General features: G+C 46.3%; 1 protein-coding gene across 2 annotated transcripts in view; it reads right to left on the bottom strand.

Annotated features, from left to right (window-relative positions):
* The window catches only part of ITGB3 (integrin subunit beta 3), a 62,026-nt gene extending 39,285 nt beyond the window's left edge, over positions 1–22,741 (bottom strand). For both annotated transcript variants that reach the window (XM_081576624.1, XM_081576626.1), the window contains exons 1-2: positions 22,625–22,741; positions 4,114–4,199 (exon numbers count right to left, since the gene is read on the bottom strand). In XM_081576624.1, the coding sequence (XP_081432750.1) occupies positions 4,114–4,199; positions 22,625–22,691 (153 nt within the window). In that variant the 5' untranslated portion in view covers positions 22,692–22,741. The remainder of the gene's footprint in view (positions 1–4,113; positions 4,200–22,624) is intronic.
* Between the last annotated feature and the right edge of the window lie 1,114 nt (positions 22,742–23,855).

Below are 23,855 nucleotides of genomic sequence, written 5' to 3'. Positions count from 1 at the left end.
ACCACAGTTTGAATAACTGTCATTATTCTACTTATTTCACAGGGCTGGTCAGGGGATAAAATAAAACTGTGAACAGGAAACACTTTCAAGATGTAAAAATCTCAATGTAAGTCCTAAATACTCAAGTCTTTTTGATCTGATATAAACAAGGGCTTTCCAGGTGGTGCTAGTGGTAAAGAACCGGCCTGCCAATGCAGGCGATGGAAGAGACTCGGGTTCAATCTATGGGTCAGGAAGATCCCCTAGAGGAGGGCATGGCAACCCACTTCAGTATTCTTGCCTGGAGAATCCCTTGAACAGAGGAGCCTGGCAGGCTACAGTCCATAGGGTTGCACAGTTCAGTTCAGTTCAGTCACTCAGTCGTGTCCGACTCTGCGACCCCATGGACTGCAGCATACCTGGCTTCCCTGTCCATCACCAACTCCCAGAGCTTGCTCAAACTCATGTCCATCGAGTCGGTGATACCATCCAACCATGTCATCCTCTGTTGTCCCCTTCTCTCCCTGCCTTCAATCTTTCCCAGCATCAGGGTCTTTTCCAATGAGTCAGTTCTTCCCATCAGGTGGCCAAAATGTTGGAGCTTCAGCTTCAGCATCAGTCCACAGAGTTGGGCACAACTAAACCAACTTAGCACACAGAAACAATAAATTCAAATAGGTAACTCTTTTCTACTGTTGTTATTTTAACTACTATTTTTTAGATATTTATTGATTTGGCTGTGCTGGGTCAGAGTTGCAGCAAATGGGATCTCCGAACTTCCTTGCGGCATGTGAGATCTGTAGTTGCAGCATGTGGGATCTAGTTTCCTGACCAAGGATCAAACCCAGGCCCCCTGCATTGGGAATGTGGTATCTTAGCCACTGCACCACCAGGAAAATCCCCACTACTACTATTACTGCATACTTTTTTCTTGGAGGGCAAGGAACAATACATCATGTAACTTTCCCCTCTCCTAGAGAGCTAACAAACGCCTCCAAATAAGTTAACAATAACTAACAATAATAAATTGTTCTCTTGATTGACATCTGATGAGGACAAGAAATTGAACATACAGAGAGAGGTGTGGAGGGAATAGAAAGAAGGAGCGGAAAAGGAAAGCATTTTAGTTTATTGTTATTGATATTCAATAACAACCCATGCTAATGCAATAGGTTCAGGGTCCATCCTGGACATCCTTATATTTAACAAGCACCCAAGGTGATTCTTACCAGCAAGCAAGTTTGGAAGGTTCTAATTCCCTACATGATGCCACCAAGGCCAAGACCACAAGCTGAATCTCAGTGTGAGGCCAACTTCTCTGCTAGATTCAGAGTCCAGAGACAGCACACCACCCCAACCCATATCAGCATCCAGCCCCCCAAGAACACACCCTATGCAGATGGGCCGAAAAGTCTGCACTCATCCACATTGGCTATGTTTTCCTAAGACCCAGCCAAGTGCTTGCTATCCACACCCAGAGCTGCTGTCCGGCAGGACCAGGGAAAGCTCAGCCCAACCAGTTGTTTTTGCAGGCACTGCCAACCCTGCCTATAACAGCCAAGGTAGGAGAAGCAGAAGCCAAAGGTTTTCCAGGGTCGTTTATTCAACAAATCACAGGCAAAATGGCCCAGATGGTTCATTCTGGTTTTTAAAATCAACAGCCAAGACACTTTCAGCAGTTACACTTGGTCAGTGCAGGGGAAGCCCTCAGGGAAACAAATAAAAATGGCAGTCATGTTCAAGTTACAGGCCGTGCTTCCATTCTCCCTGGTTGACAAACATTGCCCCATGCTGGCCTCCTCTGCTATCCCGCCTCCCCTCCTCCGTCCTCAAGAGATAGTTGTAGTCATTCACTAATCCCTTGGCCTCCACACCACACCACACCCCCAGCTTTCCCAGGAGACTGATGAAGGCCAAAAGGGTGCTTCACCAACTTCCTGTCTCCGCCTTCCGGTCCCTAGGTCCTGTCTTCATTGATTCAATCCGGAGCAATAAATCTGACTTTGTCATTCAAAACAAACAAACACTTTCCTGTTTAAATTCCATCCTCCCAGAAAATATCTTATTGGACCATCTACCTCCTCTCATTAGATTTCTTTGGTCCCAGATACACCCCAAGAGGCACAGTGGTAAAGAATCCACTTGCCAATGCTGGAGACACAAGAGACACAGGTTCGATCCCTGGGTCGGGAAGATCACCTAGAGTAAGAAATGGCAACCCACTCCAGTATTCTTGCCTGGAAAATCCCATGGACAGAGGAGTCTAGCGGGCTACAGTCCATAGGGTCACAAAGAATCAGACATGATTGGGCACACACGCACTCAAGCACACACACACCTCTTCTCTTTGACTCCAAACCCCCATCCCTAGGCTTGTCCTACATTAAGCTTTGATCCTATCCTGTACATTTCTTCCCCTCTTTCTTTCCTCCTCCCACCTCGGATTGGACAAAATTCACCATGGCCACCATTAAATATTCTACACTTTTTTCTAAAATCTGGTCACATGACCTAAGGGCTTTGTCTGGTGGGGGCTCAGCATATCTATTACCTGGTTTGTCCCTGTGCCAATCAAGCGAGGTGACAGACATTCCAAGAATGGTTTTCTTTTCCCCCAGATTCCTCTGAACCACAGTTTCTCCCTTTTGTCTTGCTTTGGGTTGCAAAGGGGGGAAAGCAGAGGGAGGAGCATCCTTTGAGCTATCCTAGGGCTTCTCCCCCTGACTACCCTTCTGCTCCAGCCAGCTAGACGCCCTCCAATCCAGCACCCTCCCCATCCAGCTCTCCCTTCTTCGAGGATTGAGCCACAGAATTCCAATTTCCTTGTAAAAGAAGCTTAATAGTATCATGATGATGATCAAGGGAAGGAAGATATGGCAAATGAGAAGGGAGAGGCTACATCACACTTGAGTTCAGCCCAGAGGGGTGGAGAACCTGCGGGGGTGGAGGGGAAGGACTCACTCAATGCCCCACCCCCAACTCCCGGCCCCAGGGAATGTTTCATTTGCTAAATGAAGTCAGTGTGGCCCAGATGTTGGGCAGCTGCCTCTGGAAGCCGTTCTCGTGCTGAACTGCACAGAGGCCAAGGCATTGTGTTGGGCTGGCCTCGGCCGTCCCAGCCTCCCTCTCGTTGATAAACACCGCCTCGCGGCTCCCACTGCCCCTCCCCTCACCAGCCTGCCAGGGAGGTTGCCTTTTTAGGAAACTCAGCAGATAGGGGAGAGGAGCCGGACAGACAGAACCAGGGCTCGGTTTAGAGCACTTCACAGAGCCACGGAGCACGGGGACAGGCTGTCCTGACAGAGGGCACCTCAGGAGGCTGACACCCAGCCAGGCCAGGAGGTCAGGTAACCACCTGCCGGGGACGAGGCCGGTGACTCAGCCTCACACTCTGTAATCACTGGACCCTCTTCAGCCACACTCACGCCCAGCCCTTGCCAGCTCCAAATTCCCATCTTAGCCACAAACACAACCATCCCCTCAGACACACTCATTCCCCAGGGCCCCAGACACAACAAATCCACTGCCTAGACACAGCTAACCCTTTCCTGTCACCCTCCTGGCCTCACCAAACTGGCCCAGCTCCTTCTCTCATCAACACCTTCCCAAGAGAAGAGAAGGAGAGAAAGAGAGAGAAGGTAAAGCCGTGGGGGCCCAATGGTCAGGAAAAGGGGAGAGAAAAGGTCCTCTGACTAAACAACCCCACATGCAAGCGCAAGATCTGTCTTGTCATTTGCCTTTTAAAAATTCTGGAATGTTCATAAGCCAGCATCCACTCTGTACCTATAACCCCGTTTTGCCTCCCTTTTTGCGACCTGAGGCCCAGCCTCCCAGGGTTGTTGCACCCCAACAAAAACAAGCGAAGTATGGTAAAATGGCCACAGGGGAGGCCAAGAGGCCTACTAGCCTACTAGCCTAAGGCCAGGGCCATGCAACACACTCTGGATGGCATTCCCGGCAACAGCGCATGACAGCTGCCTGCAACATCCATCCATGGGAAGGCTTCTCCCTAGTTTTGCTCAGAAGGGACAAGGGCTTGTGTACTTAGGAGGGAGGAGATAGCCCCACGGGTCTGTTTCTACACAAAGGCAGCTAAGTCTGGGAAAGAAATAAAGTGAGATATCTGGTCCTTACCTCATCTGAGCACCAGGCACACATGGGACTCACTGCCAGACATTGCTGGCAGGAGCTCACGCCTCGTGTGGCACAGATGTTGGGCCCTGAAACAGAAAGACAGAGGTATTAGCATCCAATTTCACTTGACACAGTAACTGGCCTGCCTCATCCTTGCCCAGCTTTCCCAAATGCCCAAGTTTACAGCTCTCAGGTGCACACAAATACACCTTCACCAGCCCATAGATGCTTACCCAACATAGATTGTTTGGGAAAAGAGAAGGAGAATGAGGAAAGTCAAGAGAAACTCATCACTGCTCTTAACTGATAAGGCCATGATGACAGCAAGTGATGGAGCAAGTGTCAGATCATAACTGATGGAAAGGCTTTCTTTGGGACTTCCCTGGTGGTTCAGTGGTTAAGAATCTGCCTTCCAATGCAAGCGTATGGGTTTGATCCCTGGTGAGGGAACTAAGATCTCACATCCCACAGGGCAGCTAAGCCAACACACCACCACTACTGAGCCCAAGCCCTCCAGAGCCTGCATACCACAACTAGAGAGAAGCAAGCACACCACAACGAAAGATCTCATGGTGCCATAGCTAAGACTGGATGTAGCCAAATAAATAAATATTCAAAAAAAAAAAAAACGAAACACACAAAAAAATAGATTTAATAAAGAAAGGCTTTAACAACTGATTTAACACCTACATTGTACAAATAAAAATCTGAGGCCCAGAGCCACGGTAATTACTTTATTGGTTTATTCACAGCCACTACACAGGGAATTCAGAGCCTGGATGAACTAATATTAACACACAGCCTAAATATGGGGGTGGGGGGGTGACAGCCTTGGCAGTGTCCTACTGGCCCGTGAGGGGAAAGCAAATCTTCTGAAATCTTCTCAAGCTTCCCAATACATATATCTTGGGATGCAAGCACAGAATGCTTTAGGGAGAACTAAAGAAATACTAGTAAAAGTTAACCAGTTATAAAACTGGTAGAACATGGAATTTTGGAGTTGGAAAGCCTGTATTTGAATTCTGAATGCTTTTCTAACTGGACATGTCATGACCTCAGTCAACCTGGTGAACCTCCATGAAGCTGATAATATCTATCTCACAGGATGTACGCAAGGAATTCAGTGAGGTAAAGGAGAAGCATTGGGTACACTACAAAGTGCCATTCAAAATAACACTGTAAAGGTTAAATGTCCTTGCTCAGGACTACTGACATAGAAGGTACAAGAGATGGATCGAACCTTTCTGGAACACCAGAAGAGAACCTAACATTCCTTTTTTGAAGAAATCTCTGATTTTAATCATAGAGACCTTGACTTTTTATCACTACATTTGCAGTGCCTAGAAAGCAGTAGATGCTCAGTAAATCGTTACTGGATTCCAGTAACATGGAAGGGTAAAGATTCCTCAAGTATGATTACATTAGAATTCTGAGAACTGGTTCCAAATTGTCTCAGTTCAGATGAAGACTGTAAACAGTCTTCAAACTGTCGAAGGACGCAGAAAAAGTTGAGGGAGGAGCAGAGACAACCCAGAGAGATGAAAAGAGTCCTAAGAAGTCCAGCCAGGAAGTAAACCACAGACATTCACCTGGACAGAAGCCCCCATCCTCTGTGTTCCCCACAGCTTAGCCTTCCTGGCCTCGGTCAGGTAAACCTTTTCTTCCTCCAGGGCTCCCAGGAATGCCTTTTCCAGTATAGTCAGCCCTCCATATCCATGGGTTCCGCATAAACAGATTCAAATAACCAAGGGTCAAAATATATACAGAAAAAAAAAATTCCAGAAAGTGCCAACAAGCAAAACTTGAATTCGCCACGTGGCAGCAACTATTTATCTACATTGGATTTACAACTATTTACATAGCATTCACATTTTAAGGAACGAAGGATGATTTATAGAATACAAGAGTATGTGTGTTATACACCAACACTAAACTATTTTTATAAGGGACTTAAGCATCCTCAGATTTTGGTGGTCAAGGGAACCTGGAATAAATCCCCTGCAGATCCCAAGGAACAACTGTGCAAAGAATAGAATGAGGGAGACTCCCTTTCTGTGCGTGCATGCTAAGTCGCTTCAGTTACGTCTGACTCTGTGTGACCCCAAGGACTGTAGCCCTCCAGGCTCCTATGTCCATGGGATTCTCTAGGCACGAATACTGGAGCAGGTTGCCATGCCCTCCTGATTCCTGACCCAGGGATCAAACCCAAATCTCTTATGTCTCCTGTATTGGCAGGTGGGTTCTTTACCACTAGTGCCACCTGGGAAGCCCAGACCCCTTCCTGATATGACTCAATTATCCTGACAATTCCTTTATCCAATCTTCTGAAGTGGTCCCTTGTCCTTAGCTGGTAAGACCAGCAAATATATTTGAGGGAAAATCGTCCTCATCATTGGGATGTTTCCCCGGTGTCTCTGAAACTTCTTACAGAGCTGAGTATCTCAGGCCACTTTATAATACTGTGACTGAACTCCCTTTCAATATCTGGTTGGGGGGGGCGGGGAAGGGAACAGAAAATGTGCACATACACATGTACACACGATATTATTAAAAGAAATTATCCAAAATGTGGAAATAGGCAAAGGGAGTACTGGGTGACTTTTCAAGGTAATGCAAGGGGTTGACCAGTAGCCTCACCATGCTAAGGGGTTATATAATTTCAGGGATGTGTACCTTTGTTTGATCTCTATTGATTAGGATATCTTACAGTCCTATAAGAGTAGAGGCTGGCCTGTAGAAAATCAATAACAATGGATATAATTCTTGAAGAGAATGATGTATATGATTCTTATTCAACAGCAATGCAAATGATTTCTGACTAGTAGCAAAGATAACCACCAGAGGTTAAGGTTTATTGCTTTGTAGAACATTAACCAATCTTGAATCTATTGGGCAACTGATTTCAGCGTTCCATTGACTGACTGACTGTAATTCCCTTCTTTGAATTCTCTTTTAAATTAGTCAACACCTTACTGGTTCTCTCATTAAGTTGAATGAAATCTTTGACACGTGTTCATTTTATTGGACTTCCCTGGTGGCTCAGATGGTAAAAAAAAATCTGCCTGGAACGTGGGAGACCTAGATTCTATCCCTGGTCAGGAAGATCCCCTGGAGAAGGGGTAACCCACTCCAGTATTCTTGTCTGGAGAATTCCATGGATAGAGGAACCTGGTGGGCTACAGTCCAGGAGGTCACAAAGAATCGGATACAACTGAGCAGCTTTGACTTTCACTTCATTTTATAGTTGTACCAGAATCATACTTTCAACTCTAAAAATTACACTGCAACAGTATCCAGCTCAGGACAGAGTGACCTAACAGAAAAGGTACACACACAATCAATACGTTGTGGTTCTGAGTCACCCACTAACAACATAGTCTTCAATGAGTCATTTAATGGGGCTTCCTAGGTGTCTCACTGGTAAAAGAATCCACCTCCCAATGCAGGAGACGCAGGAGAAGTGGGTTTCATCCCTGGGTCAGGTAGATCCCCTGGAGTAGGAAATGGCAACCCACTCCAGTATTCTTGCTTGGAGAATCCCAAGGACAGAGGAGCCTGGCGGGCTACAGTCCGTGGGGTCACAAAGAGTTGGACACGACTGAGCACACACACATACATACAGAGCAAATTGCAAAGTACTGGACTAGGTCAGCTTTGTATTGTTTTTTAAGCAACTGAGCTCATTTCTCCAAATTATGCCTAGAATTTCAATATAAAACACACAAATGGGTTGATACAGTTCCTTGGACAATTGAAATTTTCATTGTTCTCTGACAAACACTAGATTATATGTGGAATCTTTGAAGCGCCTCCTGGAAGCCCCATGTTTCCTCAGAGCCCTGAGTCTGTCTAACTTCAAAGGCCTTTCTCAACTCGAAAATTCTGCAAGTCACATGCCACTGTAAGCTCACGCGTAACCTCTATGACTCCAGCCTCTGACTGATTCCAGCCTAAGTGTGTGATACAAAGGCTGCAAGGTGGAAATTACAGCAGTAGTTCCAGGTCTGGCCCTAAGGCATCAAGGCCATCTCTGAGTTGGGACAGCCCTCAGCCGTGTACTGACTCTAATGGGAGAAAAGCAGCCATTCTTCCCAGAGCTGCCAGAGTCAGAATGACAGAGTGTTCAAAACCCACAATGCATCCAGGAGGCCTCTCCCTGCCAAGGCTGCCTGGCCTTCTCTTAGCTCTTTTCTCAGCCAAATGTGAACTCAGTTCCCCTTACTGCCTTATTGGAAGAGTTTTGAGAAAAACATAGCCTGCATTATTTTAGGCATCCCTTTTTGAAGTTTTCATGAGAACTAGCATCCAGGGGAGTAATTCTGGACATAAGTACCACGGATTTCCAGTAGGGAGATGAGGGACAAGTTAGAAGAGAGAAGAGGACCGACCGAGGGAGGTGTGCACGCCGTCAAATTATTTTTTGAAAACTTTTCCTGGTCTATCCATTTAGCCCTCCATTCATTCTCAAATTAGCATTTCCCATGAATCCTTGACTTGTTGCCACAAAAGAACGCCTTACCAGATGTGAAATAAACAACAGCAGGCCCCCTCCCAGTGAACGGGCGGTCCCTGAACCCAGAGAATGAGATGAGCTGCCAGGGGCAGTTCTTTAGGAAGTCATGCCTGGGAAGTCATGGTTACCCAGTTCCCCTTACCCATCCTCTGTGTAATGACTCACAGGTTGATTTCATGAGAGCAATGATTCCCCCCTCTCCCCAGAATGCCCCCCACCAAGACCTGCCACCAAGGGCAGGTTCCCTGGAACGCAGTGGCTGAAAGCAGCTGACTCATCAGAAGTCCCTGCTCCTGACTGTGCTGATTCAGTGAGCTGCTGCTTTGAGGCCACCCCTCACCCCCAAACATGTGGAAGGAGTTTAGGCCTCTGTTTCCAGTCATTCATAAGGCCTCTTTTCTTACTCAGTCTCAGAGGGTCAGATTCAGCCCTGCTGGAGAATGAGGGGCCTTCATTAGAACTTTGTCCCTGAAATGAGTTAACAACTCCCAACACCCATTTCTTCGGACAGCTTAGCCAGAGCAAGGCAACAAGGTCAGACTGGTCCCATTCCTCCCAGGGTAGTTATAAGTGAATCAACCCCTGTCACACTCTGAGCACAGCAACTGGCAAAAACAGAAGCACCCTACAGAGGCTGCTGCTGCTATGGTTGCTATTTGTTTATTTTGTGTCGGTGTATAGCTGATTAATAATGTTGTAATAGTTTCCGGTGGACAGCAAAGGAATCCCGTCATACATATGCATGTATCCATTCTCTCCCAAACTCTCCTCCCATCCAGGCTGCCACATAACACTGAGCAGAGTTCCCTGTGCTATGCAGCAGGTCCTCGTTGGTTATCTATCTGACGCTATTGTTTTTGTTGTTCATGTTTTTATCCTGAGTCCCAAGCAGTAGAAGGCAGGTGATCAAAAATCCAGTCTAGAAGGGATGATCAAGAACGCCAATTAGAAAAGATAGACGAGATTAGCCAAGAATGTTGCCTGGAAAGTAGAAGTAGAAGGCTGTGGTTTGACACATCAGATCAACTCACAGAACCAGAAGAGAGACAAAGAATGGGAAAAAAAGAGGAAAAAAAAGAGGAACAAGGAAGGGAGTTGGAACCAGTGGAAGTTATTAACGCGTCAATGAGAGCTATTTTGAGGATATGTTGTCCAATGAGACAGGATGTCAGCATTCAGGAACAGGCCACCCTCATGAGCCCTCCGAGAGGGCTCAGCCAGAGGGAGAGGTGTTCAGTGGGAAGAGAGGGTGATCCACACTGCAAACACTACAGATAACTCTCCTACTGTCTGCCAGGGAAGAGTTCTGGCCCTGCCAGTGACCTTTGACTGGTGACTTCCTAAACAGGTTCACGGGGACGCTGGGTGACTCAGGAGGTGCCTGATCTTCCATTGCAGTCACCTAGCTGAGTGAGTCATCCAAGAACAAAACATACCCTAACAGCAGTGTGCGTGCAACAAGTGGTTTCTCTGGAGCAAGTTGTTAAGAAAGTTTATTTTATTTTGGTTCTTTCATTACATGTAACAGCAGCTCAGTGAGCCGAGGAAGGGGAAGAAGACAGGAAGGTGGAGTTCAAGGTCACACAGTGCTCTGAACAGAAAGCTCCAGTAAGCATCACCCAAAGCAGCAGGGAGTCCAAATTACCATACAGGTGCGTGTGTGCGTGCTTAGTGCATCAGTCAAGTCCGACTCTTTGCTATCCCATGGACTGTAGCCCACCAGGCTTCTCTGTCCTTGGGATTTCCCAGGCAAGAGTACTAGAGTGGGTTGCCATTTCCTACTTTAGGGGACCTTTCCGACCCAGGCATCGAACCTGCATTCCCTGCACTGGCAGACAGATTCTTTACCACTGAGCCACCTGGGAAGCCCAACCATACAGAAAGTATCCTGATTTCAGAGATTTTCCAATTTTTTTAAAAGTGTATCAGAGATAATTAAATATGGTACTTAACATCTGAAGGCATTTATGCACAATTTGTCTTAACCAATATTAAAATGTGTTATAGGTTGAATTGCGTCCTCACAAAAGACATATTGAAGTCCTAATTCCCAGGACCTACGCCTACAACCTTATTTAGAAATAGGGTCTTTGCATATGTAATCAAAATGAGGTCATGAGGGTGGACACTAATCCAATATGACTGATGTCCTCATAAGAAGAAAACATCAGGTGAAGACAGAGAGAGAATGCCGCCGTGTTAAGACAGAGGCAGAGGTTGGAGTGATATAGCTGGAAGACAAGGAACACCAAGCATTTCCAGCTACCACCAAAAGCTAGGAAGATACCAGGAAAGAGTCCATCCCAGTGTCTCAGAGGGAGCATGGCCCTGTTGACACCCTGATTTCAGATTTTTAGCCTCTAGAGAATAAACTTCTGTTGTTTTAAGTCACCCAGTTACAGCAGCCCTAAGAAGCTAATATAAAATGGATTTGCATTTCCGTAGCATATATGACCAGAGAAGGCGATGGCACCCCAGTCCAGTACTCTTGCCTGGAAAATCCCATGGACGGAGGAGCCTGGTAGGCTGCAGTCCATGGGGTCGCAAAGAGTCGGACACGACTGAGCGACTTCACTTTCACTTTTCACTTTCATGCATTGGAGAAGGAAATGGCAACGCACTCCAGTGTTCTTGCCTGGAGAATCCCAGGGACGGGGGAGCCTGGTGGGCTGCCGTCTATGGGGTCGTGCAGAGTCAGACACGACTGAAGCGACTTAGCAGCAGTAGCAGCAGCAGCATATATGACATGATTTTGAGGAACACTGACCTGAAATAATTTGCATGATTGAGAAAAGCCAGCCTATACTGAACATTTTGCAATGGTTAATCCACCTGTGGATAACAGAAAAGTGGTCACTTGACTTATATACTTTTATACTAAGATGTGTTAATGATGTTGCCATTTATTCACCTACTCATACCCAACAAACTCACTGAGTACCTATCTGTGTCCAGCACTCTGCTAAGCACTGGAGGCCACACTGATGAATTAAACAACCGCCCTACTCTCGTGGAACTTAGAAAATCGAAGATGCTCAACAGAAAACCAAAACATACACGAGCGAAAAGTACAATTTCAAATGCATTAAGAAAACAGACTAGGGCTGACTCATGATGATGTATAGCAGAGGCCGACACAATATTGTGAATCAATTACCCTTCGATTAAAAGTAAATAAATTTATTTTAAAAAATAAAATAGGGCAGGATAAAGCATCAGTGAGGCGAGGATGTCAAGTGGTCAAGGGACTTCTCTGGTGGTCCAGTGGTTAAGAATCCACCTGGCAATGCAGGAGACTCGGGTTCAATCCTTGATCTGGAAACTAAGATCCTACATGCTACAGGACAAACTAAGCCAGGGCACTACAAGGAAAAGTCCCGCATGATGCAACGAGGATTCTGAGTGCTGCAACTAAGACCTGACGCAGCTAAATAGATAAATAATTCTTTTTAAAAAGGCAAGAAAGGCCTCTCTGAGTGACATTTCAAAATCACGAAGGAGTGAATCATAGGAAGATCTAGAGGACAAGTACTCCAGAAAAAACCCGCAACAGCTAGATGGACCTCAGCCTCTTTAGGAAACAGTACTGAGAGAGAGGGAAGAGGAGCTAGGTGGAGAGGTGGTTGGAAATGCAGTCAGAAACCATAATACTGGGAAGCGGTAGCCACGGTAATGGAATGTGGCCATCATTCTCCATGTGGTGGGAAGCCGCTGGCAGACTGTGAGCAGAGATGAGCAGAAAAAGATCATCCTGGCCACTGAAAGGAGGGCAGACAGTCGGGAAGCAAGACAAGAAAGAGACCAGTTAGGAAGCATTACAATAATTCAGGCTCCAGTGGTTAAGAACCCACCTGCCCATGCTGGGGACACAGGTTCGATCCCTGATCCGGGAAGATCCCATATGCCCCAGGACGACTGAGCCTGCTGCCACAGCTACTGAGCCCATGTGCCTAGAGCTGGTGCTCCGCTACAAGAGAAGCCACCACCATGAGAAGGCCATGCATCTTGACAAAAAGTAGCCCCCGCAGGCTGCAACTTGAGAAAGCCTGCTTGCAGCAGCAAAGACCCAGCGCAGCCAAAATTAAATAAATAAAAAAAATTTTTAAATAGTAATCCAGGCAGCAGAGGGCAGGGGATTGGATTTGGATGGTAGTGGTGTCCACGGCGTGGTTAGACCTTAGATGTACTCTGAGGATTTGCTGATCCAATGGCATGAGGGGCAAGACCCAAAAACAGGAAAGATTTTGCCATGAGCAAGTAGATTCCTTTGGACAAAGTTCAAACGTGTTGACCACTGGCCATGCCCTTTCACTGACCCTTCTTCAGCCAGTGGTCCCCGTCCTTACAAGTGAAGCCAGTTCTTGCCTGGAGAATCCCAGGGACGGGGGAGCCTGGTGGGCTGCCATCTACGGGGTCGCATAGAGTCGGACACGACTGAAGCGACTTAGCAGCAGCAGCAGCAGATCATGTCTGCTTATCATCTCCAACTGGTATAATTAGGTAGCCATGCGCTGAACACCGCAAAAAAGGACAGAGTCCTGTCTTCCATGTAATCGCCATCTAAAATTAACACCCGAGCAGCCCCAGTCACCTAATGGATAAGGCACTGGCCTCCTAAAATTAACACCTGACCCCTGGAAAACACCCTGAGGGCAGGAGGAGAAAGCAATGAACATTTTTTGTGTGTGTGTGACAAAAAGAAGATACATGTATATGTATAGCTGATTCACTTTGCTGTACAGCAGAAACTAACACAACGTTGTAAAGCAACTAAACTCCAACTTAAAAAGCAATGAAAGCTAATATTGTGTAACAGTGGATGTGGTGAGAGAAGCATGCAGGGAGCAGGCAGGAGACCCGTAACCACTCCACTGGCCATGTGACCTCAAGCACATCCCCTCGTCTCTCTGGTGCTCTCTCTAAGGTCCAGTGACTCTGAGTCTCTGTCACATCCCTATTCAAGAACTTATCATTGTTCCCTTGTGTTTAACAGGTCTAACCCAACCACATCAGCCAAGCACTGTGACCCTCAACAACCGCTTCCTTTCCCCCACACTCCCAAATATGGGCATAATACTTACTTCAAGAGTCGTTAGGATTAAATGAGATAACATGAACCATCAGTAGTGGATGCTCGGGCACAGACATAGAGAAAAGATTTGTGGACACAGCAGGGAAGTGGGAGGATGAATTGAGAGAGTAGCGTTGATATATATACACTTAGCTGTTGTTGTTGTTCAGTTGTTAAGTCGTGTCTGACTCTTTTGCGATCCCATGGACTGTAGCCCACCAGGCTCCTCTGTACATGGGATCCTCCAGGCAAGAGTACTTGAGCGAGTTGGCATTTCCTTCTCCAGGGGACCTTCCCGACCCACACTACCATGTGTAAAATAGATAGCCAGTGGGAAGCCACTGAATAGCATAGGGAGCTCAGCTCAGCACTCTGTGATGACCTAAAGGGATGGGATGGATTGGGAGGGAGGCTCAAGAGGGAAGGGATATACGTACACACATAGCTGATTCACGTCGTCATATAGCAGAAACTGACTCAACAATGTAAAGCAATTATACTCCAATTTAAAAAATAGAAAAAAAAATTAGTGGATGCTCAGTAAATGTTGGTTTCCTTCCTCTTTACCTTCATGCCAATCACTTCTTACACTAGGAATGCCCATCCCCACACATTCCCCACCCACCTCAGGGGCAGATGAGAGAGGGCCCTTGGTCTCTACGGGATACAGTGAAGAATCACTGGCCAGGAGACAGGAGCCCTCAGGGCTAGACTCCTCCAATGCCACTAAACTAGCTGTATGATCTTGAGCAAGTCACTTCGCCTCTCAGGACCTCCCTTTCTGCTTCTCTGTAAAACAAACGGGACTAAATTAGTGATTTTCACAGTGCAGCCAGCCCTGAAAGTATATCTTCCAGGCAGAAAATATCAGTAGGCTAACACTCTAGGAAGCCTAGCATCCCAGGGCCCAAGATCCCTTTAATTTTATACACATGTCTATTTCTTCCTAATGTCCTAACTAACATTTCATTCAAATGCTGCATTTCAAGTTCTGGAAAATTTTATCAGCACAAGACCCACTTCCTATCTGACTCATTCAATATAGAAAAGAGGCAAGCCTGTACCAAGTTCTGTTTGAGGCCCAGCCAAGCAGTGCCCTTTGGGTGACCTCCTTAGCTTCCCTGGTGGCTCAGCTGGTAAAGAATCTGCCTGCAACGTGGGAGATGTGGGTTCGATCCCTGGGTCGGGAAGATCCCCTGGAGAAGGGAAAGGCTACCCACTCCAGTATTTTAGCCTGGAAAATTCCGTGAACTGTATAGTCCATGGGGACACAAAGAGTCGGACACGACTGAATGACTTTCACTTCCCTTCACTTGGCATTTGACTGTTCAGTTCCATTGCTTTTCTTCCTCTAGCTCATATCTTGTGGTCATATCTGCTGCTCATATCTGGTGTCACCAGCCCTTGCTGCCAGCCTGTCTTGGTAGGAAGGCAAATTGGTCCCACTATTTTGAGGACAATTTGGAAAAGCTATAAAAATTTAAATTTAAAATATTCGTGTCCTTTGACGTAGGAGTTTTAGTTTAAGAAATTCAGCCTGTAGAGATACTTGAACAAAGGTGCATAATAATGAACAAGGATGTCCCCTGCAGCTTTATCTGTAGTAGCAGATAATTGGGGGTGATCCCAGTGACTACCAACAGGGACTTGGTTAAGAAAATTCAGATATATCCAAATAATAATATGCGTTTGGGCTAGAATGACAGCTCTTGGAATAAACAGTAATAGAAAGCCATAAACTGATATAAAAAGATGCCCATGGTATATTATTAAGTGACAATGATGCTACTGTGAATGATCCTGCTTGAGAAACAACAATAAAGATAAATAATTATATACAGTGGAAATATACATGGGAAAATATTTCCTTAAAAATTTATTTATGGAAATAAAATTTCCATATACACAGGAAAGAATTCTGGAGTAACTGCCAACAGTGGTTATCTTACACCCATCATTTAAAAGTGGACATTTAATTCCCAAATACATGGGATTTTTAAAGTATCTTTGATATTAGTTTCTCATTTAAATGCTTTCTTCTCTGCAATCACCCTCTGTGTCTCTTTAGTCTTCTAACTTTATCGAAGCTTTCAATAGCTAAGTCAAGGATCTCTCTTGGTAAATGTCCCACTGCACTTGAAAACATGTGGGCTATCTTCAAATATCTCTTGATATTGATCTCTAACATAATTCCACAATAATAAAAGAACAGACCCTGTATGATTTCAATACTTATAGACCTGAAATGTTTGTACCTGATCTTATGTCTCTGGATATGTTTCAGTGTCTCCTGGTTTATAGTCTATGGGAACTTGACTAGAATTTGTACCCTGCTGTTGTGTGAAAATTGTATAAATCTCTTTTTTTAATTTTTAAAATTTATTTTTTAATTGAAGGATAATTGCTTTACAGAATTTTGTTTTTTTCTGTCTGTATAAATCTGAATTATGTTGAATTGGTTCATAGTGCTTTTCAGGACTGCTTCTACTTCTCTGTTTATTCATTCCATTAATTTTTGAGAGTTTGATATGAAACTCCAACTAAAAATCTTAATTTATCTACTTAAAAAATAAGTGCATTCATGTCAATGTACGGCAAAAACTATTACAATATTGTAAAGTAATTAGCCCCCAACTAAAATAAATAAATTTATAAAAAAAAAAAAATAAGTGCAATATACAGTGGAACTATATGTAACCTTGTTCTATTTTCCAAGTCTCCTGTAAATATGTTATCATAATTTAAAAAATAAAAAACTATAATTCAAAAAAAAATTTTTTTAAGTGGTTATCTGTAAGGACAAGACTACAAGGGACTTGTACTTTTTACATTATTCTATTTTTGCACTGCTTAACTTTTTTTTTAATTTATTTTTTGGTCACGGAGCGAGGTTTGCAGGATCTTAGTTCTCTGACAAGGGATTAAACCTGGACCACCGCCATGAAAGCCCTGAGTCCTAACCACTGGACGGACAGGGAATTCCACTGACTTTTTTTTTTGCCACAAAAAGTTGAACTATTTTTATAAGCTAAAAAAAAAATAATACACACACACACATATATATATATAAAGCTATTTTTACATATCCTCTGTTCTGCCTCTGTCCCTAGATTTGCATTCATTTAAATGTATGTTCCCCAGAGCATGCCAGGCTCTATACAAATGAGCACCTTCAGCGTCAAAACCTGGTAAACCTCTTGGAATCCCAAAGCTCAAGGGGAACTCCAGAAGAAACTCGGTCCAGCCCATTCCCACAATCCTCAGGAAACTCCCAGGAGAGAGTGTGGTCTGTTCTCAACCTGTAGGAGTCCTGGAAGGAGACACCACACTCCCCTCCTGCTCTGGTGCGTGCATCAGTCACTCAGTCGTGTCAGACTCTTTGCAACCCCTGCAATGTAACTTGCCAGGCTCCTTTGCCCATGGGATTTCCCAGCCAAGAATTCTGGAATGGGTTGCCATTCCCTACTCCAGGGGATCTTCTGGACTCAGGGATCCAACCAGAGTCTCCTGCATCTCCTGCATTGACAGGCGGATTCTTTACCACTGAGCCACTGTGTGTGTTTATCAAAACGCATAAGAACTGAACACCCACAAAGAACGTGCTTCACTGTACATAAATTATACTTCAATAAACTTAAAAAAAAAAAAAAGAGTGTTCCTGGTAATACTGTGCATGGAGAGAAAGGCAGATTTTATAAATTATTTGCTGCAGAGTCTCCCATTTAAAAAAACACCAGCAGTTTACTCCCAGGAAGGACAGGCAGCCTCATTCCTCTGCTTCCACTTGCTTTTCCACTCGTGACCTGAGCTCCATCAGCCACGATAACCATTCCACTCAGAAAGGGCCAGGGGTCAGGAGTGAAGCAGCAGGCCAGCTCTGTGGGCAGCAGAGGGGGATGTCTCAAACCAAGCGGTCGATCCCCAAAGCTGCTCAGTCATTCCCCCAGTTAATTATCTGTCTGCTGATTCATGAGTTGTGGTTCCTGCAGGCATGCTTCCTGGCTATTCCTGCCAAAAAGGACAGAAGCAGTCTTGGGTCTGAGAGGGAATGATAACCAGAGATCCTGAGTTGGGTGGGGAGTTGCAGAGGAGGAATTTCTACTAGGAAAGTCCAGAGTCATAGCCTAACTCCCCCTCCTCACTCTGCCTCCTTGTCTCATTTATGCTGTCCCCAGGGGACCTCTGCCACTCACATTCACAATTTTGAAAGGTGGAAAGGAGAATGTTGCCCTCCCATGCATATTCTCCCAGAAGGCAGACACTTCACAGATGATCCCCTGAGTTTCCAGGACCTTCAGAGCAGAGGTCTAAATGGCACGAGAGTGTAGGGGTCCAAGTGCTCAAAAAACTCATGGTCTCGACTGTATTCTAACATCCTCCAGAATGCCCAGAGGGAGCATTGGAGGATCGTCTACGAATGAATGCAGATATTCAAATACTGGATATTTTAAGGTGAGGCATATCTCCTCAAGATGCCTTTCCATAGGTATATATTTTGCACTTGTGTTCTAACCACTGTACATAGAGTACTGAACAAAGTAGACACATCCTTCTCCTCAAATTCTGCGAATGTATTTTACTTTCCTCTTTTCCCAGGGACAGGATTTAAAGTTTTCTTGTGAATAAAGCAAATGTATGGGGAGAGACCCCTCACTCCTCCTTGGGCTCTTCTGGGAGCTCTTGCTGGGTCAGAGCAACTGAGATATACCAATGCAGAATGGGTTGAAATAAGGAAGAGTGCCCGGAGGAGGGCATAGCAATGCATTTCAGTATTCTTGCCTGGAAAATTCCATGGACAGAGGAGCTTGGCAGGCTACGGTCCATAGGGTCAAAAAGCGTCGGACAAGATCGAAGCAACTTAGCACGTATGCATGCACCTATCACATAAGCATGGGAAGAGGGACCCCATGGGTCTCATCCTAGGAACTTGAATTGTATGCATGGATGAAGCACCAACAGTCTAACCTCCAAAACACTGTAGTTACCATGGACAAGAAAAATAATGACAGGAGTAGTTACCATTTATTGAAAACTTATTTTGTGCCTTTATTTCATTTAATTAGTACAATTGTAGAAGTACTAATTCCTCCACTCTATAGAGGAGGAAACAGAGGACCTAAGAGATTAAGTCACTTGCCCAAGGTAAAACAGATAATGAGGCAAAATTAAGAACTACACCCACATCTAGTGGCAGCCTGGATGAGAGGGGGGTTTGGGGAAGAAGGGATACATGTATACGTTTAAGTCCCTTTGCTGTCCATTTGAAACTATCACAACATTGTTAAGCAGCTATGCTCCAATACAAATTTAATGTTAAAAAAAAAAAAAGAAGAATTAAACTCACATTTGATTGGCTTTAAACCATAGCTGGGCTTACCAAGTGGCACTAATGGTAAAGAACTCACCTGCCAATGTAGGAGGTATAAGAAATGCAGGTTTGATCCATGGGTCAAGAAGATTCCCTGGAGGAGGGCATGGCAACCCACTCCAGTATTCTTACCTGGAGAATCCCATGGACAGAGGAGCCTGACGGGCTACAGTCCATAGAGTTGCAAAGAGTCAGCTATGACTGAAGTGACTTAGCACTCACACGTGCAAACCACAGCTGTCCCTTTCCCCAGCCAGAAAGCCCCCTGCTATGTCTCTCCAGGCTCTGAGAGCTCCTTTCAGCTGGAGAATTTTAGATTATAAATTCAGGAGGAGAAATCAGCACCTAAGCTCAGAATTAATCAAATTAGATAGCAAACAAACCTGTTACTCAATAGGTCTTGGGTTAGAATAAAGACCCATATTTGGGGAAGCCACAAAACCCAATATTTCTTGAGTGAAGTTAAAAGGATAATCTTTGCATATGAATTCCAAAACTCAAGTTTACCACCAAGCAACTTCTCTTCTCCCCTTACCAGACTCTCCCACGCTGGGACAGCCTTTCTGTGACATCCCCATCCAGTCTGTGTCCCTTCAACACTGTGTTCCAACAGAGCTCTCCTACTTTCATCCTATATCTGCCTCCCAGGGATCTGATGATCCCTGCAACCCAGTCATAAACACTGGAATGAGGGGGGTGTGAAATATAACTGAAACTGCTTTTGCTCTCTGCTCTGTTCAGTCGTGTCTGAGTCTTTGCAACCCTTTGGACTATAGCCTGCCAGGCTCCTCTGTCCATGGGATTTTTCAGGCAAGAATACTAGAGTGGGTTGCCATTTCCATCTCCAGGGGAATCTTCCCAATCCAGGGACCAAACCTGCATCTCCTTTGTTTCCTGCATTGCAGGTGTATTCTTTACCCACTGAGACATTGAGGAAGCCACTATTACTGGGGGTTTATTATTTTTGAGGTCTTCTCTAGAGTCCATGATCTTTTGTCCTTTGTTTTTGACTTTTGTTGTTGTTGTTTTTGTTTTGTTTGTTTGTTTTTATGGGTTGTTTTGGCCACACCTCGAAGCATGGGGAACTTCCCGGACCAGCAAATCTTCCAGACCAGAACCCACTGCAGTGGAAGGGTGGAGTCTTAACCCCTGGACTATCAGGGAAGTCGCTTAGAGCCCTTCCTCTTTTTTTAATTTAATTTATTTATTTGGCTGCACTGGGTCTTACTTGAGGTATGTAGGATATTTAGTTGTGGCAAGTGAACTCTTAATCGCAGCATGTGGGATCTAGTTCCCCGACCAGGGATCAAATCTGTGCCCCTTGCAATGGGAACCCAAAGTCAGCCACTGGACCACCAGGGAAGTCCCAAGCCCATACTCTTAAATATGACTCTACCCTGCCTCTCTATGGTTCTCTGGGGCTAGTTAGCTCAGCATAGCCCATCACCACTCTGGAATCACTCCAATCACAATGATGAACCTGTGAACAGATTCCCAAGAGAATAATTCATGCAAACTTAGGTATGTCGGTGCAGTAGAATCCTATACAGATCATTACAACTGTGTAAACCAGATCAACAAAAAGTATACTAGAAGTGAGGGGTGGAGAGAGAGACAGCAAAATAACAAATGCACTCTTCATCTTCACCAGCTGAACCAAGCACCATGCTAGACTCTATCTCATATTATCTTACTTCTAAAACTGTAAAAATATATAATGATTAGATTCAGAAATCATTCAGAAATTCAGAAAACTGTAGACGTGAAAAGCAGGCAAAAAATGTTTTAAGTTCACAGAAGCAGGCATCGCTGCAGGAGAACGCCGAGTTGCCTCCAGACTTCTCCATTCAGACAGCATCTGAACCAAGGCTCTAACCTCTCCCAGGGTTGAATGCTGGAGATTCATAATTCTGGGCCATAGTCATCAGGCCACTCACTTCAGGCTAAAGATATCAGTTGACTTGTTTGAGCATCTACTACATGGGAAGCTTCTGCAGCAATAACTTAAACAGCCCCCTATATATTATCTGTAACTCCTTCATCAAGTTATGGATCAAAAATTGTGGTGATGATCTCATGAGTATATATTTATCTCAAAATTCAAGTCATATACATTAAATATATACAGCTTTTAAAATGTGGATCTTACCTCAATAAAGTGTTGTTTTTTTAAAGATACTGTTGCCCTATCCTGGACAATATGTTATACATACACGACGAGTCTTAAAGGAAGTCATCGAGTATTTCCTGACAGATTTAGCAATAAATCTTAATCTTCTGTAGGATCTAAATTGTCTTACCATGAAAAAGTGAAATTGAAAGTCAGTCTTTGCGACCTCATGGACTATACAGTCCATGGAATTCTCCAGGCCAGAATACTGGAGTGGGTAGCCTTTCCCTTCTCCAGGGGACCTTCCCAACCCAGGGATGGAAACCAGGTCTCCCACATTGCAGTCAGATTCTTTACCAGCTGAGCCACAAGGGAAGCCCAAGAAAATTGGAGTGGGTAGCCTGTCCCTTCTCCAGGATCTTCAAGCGGATCTTCAAGACCCAGGAATCGAAAGGGGTGTCCCGCATTGCAGGCGGACTACTTACCATGAGTACTACTCTTTTCACTAAAAGTAGGTATATGCACACTTGTACGTCCTCTGCAGAGAAACGCCGCAGTGGACCAAGAGACAGAGTTCTTCCTGGGAGGGTCACCCGGGTACCAGAAAGACCACTGGCAGCAACCTGGGCTGTGCCCCTCCCAGCACCAATGAGGCCGAATGCCAACTGCCCTGGCAGCTCATAGTGCGTGTGCAGCAGCAGGAGGGACAAAGCCAGGGAGCTAAGCCAGCTCCGGGGACCCCTGGCGTGGCTGTTCGCACACAGTGGAGAGTGTTCGGATGGTGGCTTTGTCCCGGAAGCGGAGGCTACTGCCGCCACCCCGGGACACTGTAGGAGGTAGAGCCCTCGTCCTCCTCCGAACCGCTCCCGCGGGGCGCCTCCAGATAAAAACTAAACAAACTTGGGAGACAAGACAAACAAAAAAAATTGGGAGAAAGTGTACACAAAGAGAAAGAAATGTCGAGTAACCGGTAAGTCTGCGCGCACACTCTCTCAATTTGAGAAGCGACAACCACATCCCTCCGCCAACGCGGGGGAACAGCCCCGGGAAGCTCGCCCGGGTTCCAGGAGCCACTCTGCCTTCGCACGGCCGGGACCACCTGCGAGGCGCGCGGCCGGGACTGAACTCCGGGCTCAGAGATGCGCCCCCCACGCCGCTCACGTGGAGATCGCCGGGGACAGGCGCCTAACTCGGCTTAAGAGTTAGTTGTGTGTCCCGGTGGACCCGCCCCTAGGTAGCGGCTCGCCCTGGCCGCAGCGGAGCCCGCAAGGTCCCCAGCTCCCAGCTCCGATGGCTCCAGCCTGGCCCCACGCACTCTGAGCGCAGGGGCGCAGGATCCACCCGACCGGCTTGCCCGCTCCACGTCTGCTCTGTACACTCGGCTGCGGCAGGACGCGCGGCGCGGCTCACCCGAGACTTGGGTGTCCACCGCGCGGGAGCCCCACTCACCTCCGACGCCGACGCCCGCCAGCGCCCCCACCACCAGCACCGCGGCCCAGAGCCGCCGCGCCCGCATCTCGTCCGCCCGCCGCCGCTCTCCGTCTCGGCAGCGTCCTCCCGCCCCACAGCGGGCGGCGGCGCCCGCGGCCGCTTTTCCCGGGGCCGGAGGGGAGGGGACGCGGTGGGTGGGACGCAACGGGGCGGGCCGTGGACTGGCGCTCCCTCCCCTCGGGCCCTTCTGCGGACCCTCCACCGCAGGGCGGGAAGTGGGAAACCGCCGCTCCTCTGCCGCTGAGGCTCAGCCCGCGAGGATCGCCTGCGGGTACGCAAGGCAAGACTCAGACCCCAGGAAGGTCGAGGGCGCATCCTCCGAGGATATCCTGGCCCCAGGGTCCGCATCGGGCACTTGGTATGCTTAGGAAAGCCAGGAGCCTGTGGTGCCTCTCTTCGAAGACACCCACACGGCTTTCTCTTTCCCTAGAGATCCTCGGGCACCTGCCCTCTGTACCTTGACTTTTGGTCATTGATACGTTCATTCATTTAATTGACAAACCTGCTGAACGCCTCCTCTGTGCCAGGCACCGGTTTAGTCCTTTATTATTCACTAATATTTATCTTGGGTTAGTTTGGTTTTCCAGTAAACAGTAAGCCTCTTGAAGACAAGACCGAATCTCAAGCTTGTGTAAGCACTTGATGTCCATAAAGGACCTTTCTCTGCAAATAGGTGCTTGCACGGAGTAAGCACAGTATCTGATAAACATTTCAAGACAGTCATGTTGACTGCCTGCACTCAAACTCACAGGCTTTGGAGCTGTATCTTATTCTCTTCAAAGGCCTCCTGCCTCCCTGGATTCCTACTTACGAGTCTCTGGGTCCTCCACAAACTAGAAACTTCGGGAAGCTCAAAGGGGACAATGCTAGGACTGTGAGCAGGAGGCCACCACAGATAAGGGCTGGTGCAGGCTGCCTCAATAGGAAGCTTTAAGGATAATTGAAAACAAGGCCTGAGGACTTCCCTGGTGGTCCAGTGGTTAGGAATCTGCTTGCCAATGCAGGGGCTTCCCTGGTGGCTCAACTGATACAGATCTGCCTACAAAGTGGGAGACCTGAGTTCAAACCCTGGGTTGGGAAGATCCCCCGGAGAAGGGAAATGCTACCCACTCCAGTATTCTTGCCTGGAGAATTCCATGGACTGTATAGTCCTCAGTCCATGGAGTCTCAAAGAGTCAGACACGACTGA

This window comes from Giraffa tippelskirchi, chromosome 3 (assembly GCF_054371585.1).
Source record: "Giraffa tippelskirchi isolate mGirTip1 chromosome 3, T2T-mGirTip1v1.2.pri, whole genome shotgun sequence".
Classification (NCBI taxonomy): Eukaryota; Metazoa; Chordata; class Mammalia; order Artiodactyla; family Giraffidae; genus Giraffa; species Giraffa tippelskirchi.
This window is presented reverse-complemented; position numbering and strand designations above follow the sequence as displayed.